At 46.3% G+C, this 13,798-nt stretch overlaps 1 protein-coding gene across 10 annotated transcripts in view; it reads left to right on the top strand.

The window, feature by feature from the left end:
* The window catches only part of HIVEP3 (HIVEP zinc finger 3), a 225,489-nt gene that overhangs the window by 185,037 nt on the left and 26,654 nt on the right, over positions 1–13,798 (top strand). For all 10 annotated transcript variants that reach the window (XR_014528288.1, XM_083512058.1, XM_083512063.1 and 7 more), the window contains one exon: positions 7,530–7,705. Coding sequence is in view for 9 of the 10 variants with exons in the window: in XM_083512058.1 (XP_083368184.1) it covers positions 7,530–7,705 (176 nt within the window). In the remaining variant the exon portion in view is untranslated. The remainder of the gene's footprint in view (positions 1–7,529; positions 7,706–13,798) is intronic.

Consider the following 13,798-nt stretch of genomic DNA (forward strand, 5'->3'; position numbering starts at 1 on the left):
GGCTTTTTCCAAATGAAGCTGAACCTTCGCCAAGATTGTCCTAGTCTAGGCTATTTTTGCTGGGGCAGGATTGATCTGCTTCTAAAACTCTCTCTCCTTAACCCCCCCCCCCATGCGATGTCTGTGTCTTGCTTTTAAGTCTGTTGGCAGGCACCCAGTCAGCCACAGCTGTGCCACAGCCTTTCTGCAGAATCACTGCTGGTTCATGAGAGTGCGGGGTGCCAGTATCTTCCTTGACATAGCAAATTCTCATGAAAACCAATAAACCACGTTTAAGAAAAGAAGAGAAAAGAAAAGGGGATAGGAGAAAGTTTGCAGCCTGTTGTCCGGCAAATGATCTTATTCTTGGCCAGCTGGGGTAGCATAATGATTAACAGTGCAATCCTAGACTCGTCTACTCCGAACCAAGCTCTATTGAGTTCAATGGGGCTTGTACCCAGGTAAGAGAGTGTAGGATTGCAACCAAAGAGACTGAGTTATGAAGCAATACCTCCCTGGTTTGAAACTCACTAGATGATCTTAGGCCAGCTGCTGCTATCTGCAGCTTGGGGATTATATTGGGTATAGGGCAGTATAGAAAATAACAAACTAACTCACTCACTCACTCACTCACTCACAACACCAACTCACTTTACAGCAGGCATAGGCAAACTCCGGCCCTCCAGATGTTTGGGACTACAATTCCCATCATCCCTAGCTAACAGGACCAGTGGTCAGGGATGATGGGAATTGTAGTCCCAAACATCTGGAGGGCCGGAGTTTGCCTATGCCTGCTTTACAGGTTTGCTTTAAGGCCCTACTGGTATTGACGGACTACAACTCCCATAATCATTGACCATTGGCCATGCGTGCTGGGGTTGAGAGGAGCCCAGAGTCCAACAGCATCTGAGTGGGACAGGATCCCCATCTGTGCTGTAAGACATTAATGTGAAAAGTTCTGAAGACTTAAAAGTACTATACAAATGTTAAGGGTTGTTATGCCAATAATAATAATAATTGTACCCCACCCATCTGACTGTGTAGCCCCAGCCACTCTGGGATTATTAATGTTTGTAAACTTGAAAATGCTCACTTTTAAGTAGCCCTAAATGTAGCAACATTTGGAGGGCACTAGGTTGCGGAAGCCTGCTTTAAATATATTCTATTTTGTTAAACTTAGCAACTTCCTCCTTTACACTTAGCCATGGTTTGGTTTGGCTTGGCATTAACATGCACACTGAGGATGCTTTCTGATTGCACTCTATTTCATTTTCCTGACTTTTCCTTGCCTTATAATTTTTGTCTTTTACAGTGGTGCCTCGCAAGACGAAAATAATCCGTTCCGCGAGTCTCTTTGTCTAGCGGTTTTTTCGTCTTGCGAAGCAACACTATTAGTGGATTAGCGCTATTAGCGGTTTAGCGGATTAGCGGCTATTAAAGGCTTAGCGGCTTAGCAGCTAAAAGGCTATTAGCGGCTTAGCGGCTTAGAAAAAGGGGGGGAGCGGAAAAAAACCAGAACACTCGCAAGACGTTTTTGTCTTGCGAAGCAAGCCCATAGGGAAATTCGTCTTGCGGGTTTTCCGTCTTGCGAGGCATTCGTCTTGCGGGGCACCACTGTATGTGATGTTTTACGTGACGTGCCACTTCTGAAACTGTAGCAGAATCCAATGCTTATTTTCATGTTACTTTCTTCCCGAACAAAATACACTTGCAACCCCGTTAACCCAACAAATTGTGGGAGTTTGTGCTGTGATTTCCTCAGTTTTCATGTGTCATGTCACTCCCACTCACGTGCCAAAATTTGGCCCGGTATCCCAGCATATGGTTCTTTTCTGCCATTTTCACGAGTGAATCATGGGGGAACAGAAGCACTCGTGTGCAGAGAGGGTGACGCATCATAGAGGGCAGAACATCAATTATAAAAGACCCCAATTCCACAATGCAGCAGGTAATGCAATGCAAAATAAACAGTGGAAATCGTGACAGAACCACTACCATTGTACCCAGGAAGACTCATGCAATAATCCGCACCTGACTCACACAAAACTCTTCTTTTTCAGTACAGCAACAGTTCTGCATGACATGGTTCGAGCACCTTCTTTTCTTCTGTAGTCAAATCTAATTGTGTGCTTTTAAAATGTTGTTTTCCTTTAATCCTTGTTTAGTTATGCACACACATCTTTCCCACTTTTCTGACCACAGAATAAATGAGCTGGAGAAGGAACAGCTCTTTTTAGTAGGGCCCAGATAAAAAAACAACTGGCAATGCCAGGAGATGTTGTCTGTTGATAGCGCTAATGGAGCTGACACAGGACTCCGGCATAACAAAGGCATGGCTCATAAAGGGTCCATGTCAGAGAGTAATTACGAGTAATACAAGAACAAGGCAGCTGTAAATGGAGTCCTATGATTGATTGCCAGGGGGCAAATGCCTGAGCAGTGCAGGAGGCCTTGCGTTGAAGCAGGTTCATTGAGATGTAGGCAGTGGCCATCTCATTCATTCATTTTATTTTATTTTAATGTCTGTGTTGCTTTTCATTAAACATTCCAGAGTTACACACTGTGCAAAGGATAAAGAAGAACTTCCAAACATGTAGGATAAATCCATTCTAAAGATTCCATAAGTGTAAAAATATAAAAAAATGGCAGCAAGACTGTTCAGTGTCAAAGGTTCACCTTTGTGGATGAATACGGTGGTACCTTGGTTCTCAAACTTAATCCATTCCGGGAGTCTGTACCACTCCCAAAACAGTTCGAATACCAAGGTGCGGTTTCCGATTGGCTGCGGGAGCTTCCTGCACTCATGTTGGACGTTCGGCTTCTGAAAAACATTCGCAAACTGGAACACTTACTTCTGGGTTTGCGGCATTTGGGAGCTGATTTGTTTTACAACTAAGCCGTTCAAGAACCAAGGTACCACTGTATAGGTAAAGGTAAAGGCAGGGGCGGAGGCAGGAGGGTGGTGAGGGAGGGCCACCCTGGGTGTCACCACTGAGGGGGTGAGAAAATGTCAGGCGGCACTCACCATGGGGCCTGCAGCGTGCCCAAGCCACATGTCTCTCCTAGGAGAGACACAGTGGCTTGGGCGCATGCAGGCTCCGCTCTGCCCCAAATGGTCTGCCCACCGCCTCCCCCTCAGCTGTAGGCCGGCTGAATGGGAGGAGACAGGCAGACTCCTTGGAGGCCCCACGGAGCGTCCTGCCCCGGCTTACTCCACCTTACGGGCAGCTGTCCCCCCCCGGGCACAGGGTGCACGCTCCATCCCAGGCGCCAAATCGGCTTCCTCCACTGCTGGGTAAAGGACTCCTGGATGGTTAAGTCAAATTTGACTATGAGATGTGGTGCTCATCTCTCTTTCAGGCCGAGGGAGCTGGTGTTTGTCCCCCTCCTATGGGGGGGGGTGTTCCTGGGTCATGTGGCTGGCATTACTAAACTGCTTCTGGCACAACAGGACACTGTGATGGAAACCAGAGCGCATGGAAACACCCCCCCCCCATAGGAGGAATGGAGGACAACCCCTTTAAGCCCCTGGAGGTTTTTGTGGCTCAGGTTGCTGAGGTTTTAGGTGGCTCAGGCTTGGACTGCCCCCTCCCCGCCGTGCCTGTGCGCCTCTTTGCCCAGCAGCAGATCTTGCTGTCCTATTTTTTGCTCTTCAAGATTTGGCAACCTTACATGTATCGGAGAAATGTTGGAGGATGTGAGATGGGTTCTTGAACTCTGAGAATGTCTTTTGCTTGACTGGATAGAGGGGGATGCGTGAGTGTGTGTGGAAACCAGCCACTGTCACGTGACCCATAGGAAGGAAGGAAAGCAACCCCCAGGATGAAAAAAGGTGTGCCACCCTTGCTTCAGGCCCTTCAGTGCAGGGGACTGGAGGATTCTTTCTGAGGAGATGTTGGGCAAGTCTGGGAAGATTTGCGGGAGAATTGGTAAAAGAGATGTAGCCAATTTTCATGGCTTATTTGCCAATGTGGCTGCATCTGCTCTTTACTTTTAAGGTACTTTTATTATAGGGATGCGGGTGGCGCTGTGGTCTAAACCACTGAGCCTCTTGGGCTTGCTGCCCAGAAGGTCAGCAGTTCGAATGCCCGCAGCAGGTTGAGCTCCTGTTGCTCTATCCCAGCTCCTGCCAACCTAGCAGTTCGAAAACACACCAGTGCAAGTAGATAAATAGGTACCGCTGCGGTGGGAATGTAAACAGCATTTCCATGCGCTCTGGTTTCCGTCATGGTGTTCCGTTGTGCCAGAAGTGGTTTAGTCATGCTGGCCACATGACCCGGAAAGCTGTCTTTGGACAAACACCAGCTCACTTGGCCTGAAAGAGAGATGAGCACCACACCCTATAGTCGCCTTTTACGGAACTAAACCGTCCAGGGGTCCTTTACCTTTTTTTAACTTTTACCTATACTACTTTAAGCAGTCAAGGCTTCCCCACAAAGAATCCATGGAATATACCATATTTTTCGCCCTACAGGATGCACCGGCCCATAGGAAGCACCTAGATTAGGGGGGGGGAATAAAGGGGGAAAAATTATTTCCCCCACCCACCCAGGCTTCCCCGAGCTTCCCCCGACCCCAGCCCCCAGAACAGGAGCCAGAGCGATGCCGAAGTTGAGCGCAGCTTCGGCATCGATTTGGGAGCTTGCGCGGCTGGGGGCAGGGGAAGCCCAAGCGCACCGACCCCTATCGCTCACCAGGCTTCAGCAAAAGCCTGTATTCGCCTCATAGGACGCACACACATTTCCCCTTCATTTTTGGAGGGGAAAAAGTGCGTCCTATAGGGTGAAAAATACGATAGTTTGTTATGGGTGCTGAGAGCTGTTAGGAAACTCCTCTTATGGACCTACATTTTCCATAGTTCTCTGCAAAGGAAGATTTGTTGTTACACCGCTCTGGGAACTGTAGTGCTGGGAGGGAAATAGGGGCCAGAATTCTATAGGAAAACCATGGCTGTTTAAAGTATCACCTCAGTGCTTTAAATGTATGGTGTGAATGTGGCAGTGCCTGGGTGAAGGTTACCCTTAGAATTTTGCGCAGGCTTTGTGAGCTCCTTGGATGAAAGACTGGGGACAATTGAATGAATAAATATCCTTAGGCCCTGGCTGACATTTGCTCTGGGTTTTTGTTTGTCCGTAGCCGCCTATTATACTAACGTCCCATTTGAAATAAATTTACAACTCCTCCACAAATTATGAGTTGCATTCATACCTAGCAATTATACCTAGCTTTATTGAAAAGTATTGGCTTTAGAGTCTGCTTTCTCTCTATCTCCTAATGCCTGACATATCTTTGACATTTACTGGTCGTCTGTTTCCTTGTCTCTTGCAAATACATCGCTTGTAAAGCAAAACTCAGCACAGAGTGAGACTTCCCCACCACCACCCTGCCAGTGTGATTTTTGAAGGTTACTTGGTTTTATTAGCTAGTATATTTCATCTAGTAATTATGAGTGTTTCAATTTGATTGTCGGGAATGCCCCTCCTTTTTAAAGGATAGGATGGGATAGGAAAGGAAAGGTTTGAGCAACTCTTGAGATGCATATTCTCTTTCAAATATTTAGACGCCCAACTCTGTTGATATTGTTGGCCAAAGTTGCTGGTGATCTCTTAAATTCAAGAGGGCCAATGATGTTTTTCACTCTGCATTGAAAGCAGGAAAATGGTAGGAAGCAATTGCTTGCATATTTTTTTGCTAACAGCAGCCATCAACTGCTGTGGCATTCCTTTCATGAAAACTGCCAAAATATAATGTGCCTGTATGAACGAAGATTTGGGCAAGGGAACTTGAATTGCATGGTGTATCTCAAGAGTGGGGAACTGTTTTTTCAGCTGGAGGGCCACGTTCCCTCCTAGGCAAGCTTCTGAGGGCCACGTTCCAGTGATGGGCAGGATCAGAGGAAAAAGTGGGCAGAGTAACAAATGTGAGTTTCCCCTTTATATGGCGCACAAAAGAGCCTTATTTTCACATTAAACTAAACTCAGGTACAAGTTATCTCTATGCATGTATGAGTATACACTTTTTGATTTGTACAGCTCAGTTGATTGTATACACAGGTACGTGGACCGTACGCTCATTGAATGTAACATGCCCCGCAGAGGGTTGGACTAGATGACCCTTGTGGTCCCTTCCAACTATCCAATTCTACAATTATGTGAGCAACCTTACAGTAAAAACAGTGCGTATACTGTTGATATACACTGTTTATATAGTACAAACACTCAAACAGCTCTCTCTATCCCCCATCCAGACAAGCAAGAGGCGTTATCAGAGTTCAGGGACACATTCCAGCTAGGCTAAAACACTTGGGGGTGAAGCAGGACCAAGGAGGGGGCTTGGCAACAGTTCCAAGGGCCAGATAGAGGTGCCTGGAGGGCCATGTTCAGTCCCTGGGCCTGAGGTTCCGCACCCCTGCTTAGCCCAATGCTAACTATGTTTACAGGTCTGTGATGTCTTTCCCCGATACGTTTTGCTTGAGCTTCCAACCTTAGGTTACCAGATGTCCTCGTTTCCCAGGGACAGTCCCCGGATTTACAAATCAGTCCCCATACAAAATCCATTGAAATTGAAAAGTGTCCCCGGATTCATTGAAAAAAAAATCTGGTAACCTTATTCTAGCCGCAGGTGTCAGATCATCATGCCTTTAACATTTAGGCGTTATTCAGAAGGTGATGTGGCTGTTAGAGTAGAAGGTGTTCTTATATTGCATGTGGCCAAATGAAATTTGAGGTGGCAGGTGTTGGTTAGGAAAGTGAACGGCAGTAGTTTAGTGCTGTAGTCCTGTGTGTGCAATCATGGGCATGCTGTTCCCATTCTGCCAGGGAGACCAGTTTGAGCATTCATTTAGAATGCTTTTGATCTTCTTCTTCCTCCGATGTTGAGTTGCCCCATTTAGTTCTCCCACTGGCAGGTTTTTTCTTTGATAACTGAGCTTCATGACTGAGTGCAGATTTGAACCCGGTCCCTTTGATTCTAGGCACACCAATTCAGGGATAGTCAATGCGGTGCCTTCCAGAAGTTGTTGGATCCTAGCTCCCATCAGTGTGACCAGTGGTCAGGGAGGATGGGAGTCCCACACTGCTTTGGTTGCCCTTGCACAACTGCTATGCCACACTGGCTTTCTCCAAAAATGGAAAAGAAAGGAATTTGCCCGAAGATTGGCTCTCTCCATTAAGAACATAAGAAGAGCCCTACTGCATCCAAATAGCCCAATGCATAGGGGAAGCCCGCAACCAGGACTTGGTCACAACAGCATTTCTCCATTCACTGTCCCGCCCATTGAAATGAATGGAAGAGCCATAGATCAAGGAGCACTCCATCATGCCAGCAGCTCATGATGCTCAATGCTCCCTCCCCACAAAACAACGACAACAACATGGAGTTTCGTTTTCCCTTGACTAAACAATGTAGTGAATTTGCTAGCCGAGACTCTTTTTGTCTGTGGCTGTGAATGATATGCACTGGGTTTTTGTTTAACTTTAAAGGAGGCTTGTTACGTCTTTAAGGTGGGAATCTTTTTTATTTCTGTTACCATGACACCCTGTTGCTCATAGGTACAAATCAAACGAAGAGTATGTGTATGTGCGAGGCCGTGGACGAGGGAAGTATGTATGTGAGGAGTGTGGAATTCGCTGCAAGAAGCCCAGCATGCTGAAGAAACACATTCGCACGCACACAGACGTCAGGCCATATGTCTGCAAGTACTGTAACTTTGCTTTTAAAACCAAAGGTAAGCACCGGCCAGCTCCACGCTCATCTTCTTAGCACATTTGCTTGCTAGTTGACATGCTCGGCAGGGCTGGGGTGGGGGACAGCACCAGTGCAGCAGGAAAGAGTGCTTGAAATCCTTTGAGGAACCTCTAACTTGGCTGAAGCATGCTAAAGCAAGAGTATGTAACGTGCTATTTTTGCCAGATGGCTTCTGTCAAGAGTTTGCCTGCGGTGTGGTATGAACCGTTCTTGTGCTTTGGCAGGAAGGTGGGTTTGAGCCTTAATTGTGGCTAAAACACACACACCACCATCCGATATATTCCACGATTGAACAACCAACTAGCTAGCTTCAAGAGTGAAGGTGCTTAATAGGGTGGTGATGGGGGTTCCACTGAGTTCCCCTGGGGCTGTCGAGTGTATTTGGTGCTCTTAAAGCAGGGGTCAGCAAATTTTTTCAGCAGGAGGCCAGTCTACTGTCCCTCAGACCTTGTGGGGGGGCCGGACTATATTTTGAAGGAGGAAAAAGAATGAATTCCTATGACCCACAAATAACCCAGAGATGCATTTTCAATAAAATCACACTTTCTAGTTGTGTAAAAACATCAGGCAGACCCCACAAATAACCCAGAGATGCATTTTAAATAAAAGGACACATTCTACTCATGTAAAACACGCTGCTTCATGGACCATCCACAGGCTGGATTTAGAAGGCCATTGGGCTGGCTCTGGCTCCTGGGCCTTAGTTTGCCTACCCATGTCTTAAAGCCTTCCTCCTTCCTCACCCCTTACTTCCCTTGTCTGCAAAAATTGTTCCTCCAGAGACTTCCCCCCCCCAAAAAAAAACCCAAATGTGCTTTCAATCCAAAGCCTGTGGGATTGCCAGCTCTTGGGAATGTTGGGTCCCTTCCCACACACCCCATTTTAAAGCTTCCAGCTCCACAGTGTTTCGTTGCAATCTCACTTTTCATTTCCTTTTGAGCTAGGGAGGTTCCTCCTAATCTTTCTGGCAGAGATCAGCATGTCTGGGCTGTAACCCTGAGGGTCACAACTCCACAGGGTAGGAAATCGGGCCAACCCACACAACTGGGATTTAAAAGGAAAAGTCAGAATTATCGGGTGGTAGCCAACTTAAGTTTTGTGAAGAGCAGACCTGCTAAAATTCATGGACCTAACTCAGGCCGCTTTCATACCATACGTTTAAAAATAGTGTCAGGCCACTTTAAATAGTCTTGGCTTCCCCCTAAGAATTCTGGGAGCTGTAGTTTGTTATGAGTACTGAGATTTGTTAGAAGGCAAATCTCAATTGTCAGAATTCCCTGGGAAAGAGGGATTGACTGTTAAACCACTCTGGGACCTGAAGCTCTGTGAGGGAAAAAGGGGCCTCCTAACAACTCTCAGGGGACGCGGGTGGCGCTGTGGGTTAAACCACAGAGCCTAGGACTTGCCGATCAGAAGGTCGGCAGTTCGAATCCCCGCGATGGGGTGAGCTCCCGTTGCTCGGTCCCAGCTCCTGCCCACCTAGCAGTTCAAAAGCATGTCAAAGTGCAAGTAGATAAATAGGTACCACTCCAGTGGGAAGGTAAATGGTGTTTCCGTGTGCTGCTCTGGTTCGCCAGAAGTGGCTTAGTCATGCTGGCTACATGACCCGGAAGCTGTCTGTGGACAAACGCCGGCTCCCTCGGCCAATAAAGCAAGATGAGCACCCCAACCCCAGAGTCGGTCACGACTGGACCTAATGGTCAGGGGTCCCTTTACCTTTACCTTTAACAACTCTCAGCACCTTCAACAAACTATAGCTCCCAGAATTCTTTGGGGGAAGCCATGACTGTGTATCATAGTGCTTTAAATGTATGGTGTGAATGTGGCCTTGCCGTGTTCATTAATTTCAATGGACCTACAGTGGTACCTCGCAAGACGAATGCCTCACAAGACGAAAAACGCGCAAGACGAAAGAGTTTTCCGTTTTTTGAGTCGTTCCACAAGACAAATTTCCCTATGGGCTTGCTTTGCAAGACGAAACGTCTTGCGAGTTCTTGCGAGTTTGTTTCCTTTTTCTTAAAGCCGCTAAGCCATTAATAGCCGCTAAGCCGCTAATAGCCATGCTTCGCAAGATGAAAAAACCGCAAGACGAAGAGACTCGCGGAACGGATTAATTTCATCTTGCGAGGCACCACTGTACTTTGATTAGGACTAGTATTGCATACAACCCACTATTATTTACTGAGCATAGCACCATTCAGAATATTGTGCTCATAGTGGTCTTTATAAGTCAAGGGACTTCTGTTCAAGCCCCATCATGCTCAGGGACATAAAGTTCTCCTTTCAGTGGGACATAAGCAGGACAAGTTTCCTGCGAATTGTTCCAGCTGCAATGACCATGTAGCGGCTTAGTCATTCAGTGTAGTCATCCACCAGGTGGTTCTCAGCATTGCAAACAAATCCTGCAGAAAGTGGAATTTGGCCTGGTGTTGGTGTTACACCTCGAGTGGAACTGAAGTGGATTTTCAGCAGGGAGAGTGGAGGAGCTGGCAGGAATCAGTTACAGGTTCTGGCAGGTAACTCTTGTGTCGGGCTTTGGCAGAGGCCTCTGGGTGCCAGCTGGCATTGACGTCCTCCACCACACTTAGAAGGCCTTGCCCAGGATATCAGGGAAAGCTACAGACTCCAGGAAAAAAGAAATAGAAGCTTCATTTGGACAGAATCCAAATGGGGGTGGATGAAGCTGTTGTGGAAATTTGAGTGTGCATTTTTATCTGTGGATCTTCTCCGCTGGTTCTATCCTCAACCCCCACTTCTAGCTATGAGGAGTCATACCTCAGCAAGGAAGGGCCATGGCTCAGTGATAGAGTATTGCTTTGCTTCCAGAAGCTTCCAGGTTCAATCCCCTGCATCTCCAGGTATGGCCATGAGAGATTTCTTCTCTGAAACCCCAGAGATCCACTTCCAGTCAATGCAGAGAATGTTGATGGCCAACAATCTAACTCAGTATAAGGCAGGTTCCTTTTTTACCATGTTCCCAGTGGTAGAGTGTGTGCTTTATGTGCAGATGGTCCCAAGTTTTTGATTTCCAGCTACTCTTTGTCAAAAGATAGCAGAACTGGGAGAAGCTTCTGCCTGAGACCTTGGGAAAGGAATAGCCAGTCAACAAACAGACTGCTAGCCTAGGCAGAAGGAAGTCCTGACAATTTCAAGGTAGCTGCACCATCGTCATATTCCCCACCACCATCAACTGTTGGGTAAATCAGAAATATATGCACCCTTGCCAAACATCTTCCTTGTGCGAGAAAACAGAAAGGCATCCATGTGCCCTGACTTAGTTTGCTTTCAGGTACTTGAGTTCTGATGTGGGAACTGTGGGGATGTTCAGGGATGCAGGAGAGGGTATATTGTTTATTAATATCCTTCCCAACTTGCGCTAGCAACTTCCTTTACTTAATATCCCTCTTAAAAGAATAAACATGCCACAATCTTGTATAAAGTATAGAAATGAAGTTTACTCACATCCAGTTCACAGTTGGATCCCTGAAGTCAGACTTAGTTAAAAATATATACATGTGGGTCTATCCCATATGGGGATAATCCCAGTGTCCTCTGTTGGCTGAGAGCCAACAGAGCATCTCTAGTTAGAAAGCTGCTCCAACGACAGAGGAAGTAAGAGAGGGAGAGTGCTGCATGTCTTGTCCTTTTGTTACCTGGACCGGTAAGGTCACGCCCCCCCTCTAGTCACATGCAAAGGAAGTATGTCACAGCCAGGAGGAAACAGGAAGTTCTTGACTGGCTAGACCAAACATTCCCCTGCATGTCCACTCTAGGAAAACAAGGAATGTTGTACTTGACTGCTACTTATGTATCCCATCCCACAAGCACTGAGTTTGCCACCGTTCACTTCAACAGAGGGTACAGATATGCAAACTTGCCCCTGCTCCTCTCAGCTTGGAAATGTGCAAAGTAATTATTAACAAAGAGAGAAACAGAAAAATCGTAAATAATGCAGTTTATGATCCAAACCAATTGCATATTTGGAATTGGCTCTCCCCTCCTGCCAGCTCTCCTTCATTCCTCAAATACTTTTCTCATCAGCCTCCTTAATTCCCAGCACCTTTCCCCTTAAATACTTGTTGGCCGACAGGAGGCACACTGGTTCTGTACAGGAAGGAGGAAGGCTTGCCCCTTCCCTCCTACCTCTAGATGTCCTAGCTATGTTCCATGACACTAGAGAAGAAGGAGGGAAAAAGGGCAGACCACCCTTTCCCTCTCTTCTCATGCTCCACTGCACAGAAGGTGCTGCCTAATAAGACTTTAAATGGGGAAATGTAATAATAATAATAATAATAATAATAATAATAATAATAATAATTATTATTATTATTATTATTATTATTATTATTATTATTTATTATTTGTACCCCGCCCATCTGGTGAGGTTTCCCCAGCCACTCTGGGCAGCTTCCACAAAGACCAAAAATACACTAAGATGTCACACATTAAAAACTTCTCTGAACAGGGCTGCCTTAAGATGTCTTCTGAATTTCAGGTAGTTGTTTATCTCTTTGACATCTGATGGGAGGGCGTTCCACAGGGCAGGCGCCACTACCAAGAAGGCCCTCTGCCTGGTTCCATGTAACTTTGCTTCTCGCAATGAGGGAACTGCCAGAAGGCCCTCGGCGCTGGACCTCAGCGTTTGGGCAGAAGAATGGGGGTGGAGACGCTCCTTCGGGTATACTGGGCCGAGGCCGTTTAGGGCTTTAAAGGCCAACACTTTGAATTGTGCTCAGAAACGTACTGGGAGCCAATGTAGGTCTTTCAAGACTGCTTTATGTGGTCTCGGCAGCCGCCCCCAGTCACCAGTCTAGCTGCTGCATTCTAGATTAGTTGTAGTTTCCGGGTCACCTTCAAAGGTAGCCCCACGTAGAGTGCATTGCAGTAGTCCAAGTGGGAGATAACTAGAGCATGCACCACTCTGGCAAGACAGTCTGCAGGCAGGTAGGGTCTCAGCCTGCGTACCAGGTGGAGCTGGGTTCGCAGTGTAGGCAGGTGGGGCAGGAAACCAATATTTAGTCCCTGGCTTGGATTTTAATCTGAGCCAGAGAATAACTCGGTGGCTTGTAAATCCTTTGACAATCGAATTATGAGCCCCTCAAGCTCTAAGATGAACCCAGAAATTGAAATCTTTGCTGGCATCTATAATGGTGGGTTCTAATTTGTGAATGTAAACAAACGAGTGTATCGATGGAGTCCCTCTCTTGAAATGAATGGGGTTATTCTTATTGGTAATTTATCTTTATGCACACATCAGAGGACACAGAGTTTTGGATCAGAGTCACAGCTCCTCCACTCAGTCTAAGCCATTGAATGAATGACCTTTGCAGGCCATTGCTGTGATAGAAATAGTGCTTGGAAAACTAACGTCAGGAAAATAAATCAACACTTTCACAGGCACTTTTTTCTTGAACCCCAGAGCTGCAGAGTTAATAAGATCTACTCATGTTACCTGCGTTGTCAAGCTCAACCCATTTTAACAATCTGAATAGTAATGTAATGTGGATCAGCTGATGCCTCATAGCCTCTCGCTGACTGTCTTGTATAAAAATGGGACATCAAAAAGACTGAGTTTGGGGGTCAAATTTGGGTCCTCTCTACATGCTTTGATTTGCACTGTGATTCAACACAGTTAACAAAGAGCTTATTGTGCTGTCTTCTATCTCAGGGCACACGTATGCTACCGATTCAGTCAATCAATCTTTATTATTACCATCACGGATCAGCCACTAAGTTACAATCAGACAAATACAACTTGCAATTTACATGCCAGCAAAAGACTGTTAGGAATTAGCAGCACAGTCAAGGACTAGGCTGTTGTGTGTGCATTGTTGCACATTCACAGCCATGCTTAGAATGGATTGCTGAGTGCTAGTCTAGTTGGTAAGGAGATTTAACCACCCAGTTCCTAGAAATGCATGTTGATGGAGAGAATTTGCCATTTTGGTAGTGATTTCATTTGTGGAGTCTGACAGAAGGAGGGAGGTGTAAACATCAGAGGTGCCTGGGAATTTAGTTCCACTACAAATTTAAACAGGCATCATAGTTTTTTGATTGCCCTAGCTTCTCCTGA

This window comes from Podarcis liolepis (assembly GCF_965112155.1).
Source record: "Podarcis liolepis genome assembly, chromosome: 7".
Taxonomy (NCBI): Eukaryota; Metazoa; Chordata; class Lepidosauria; order Squamata; family Lacertidae; genus Podarcis; species Podarcis liolepis.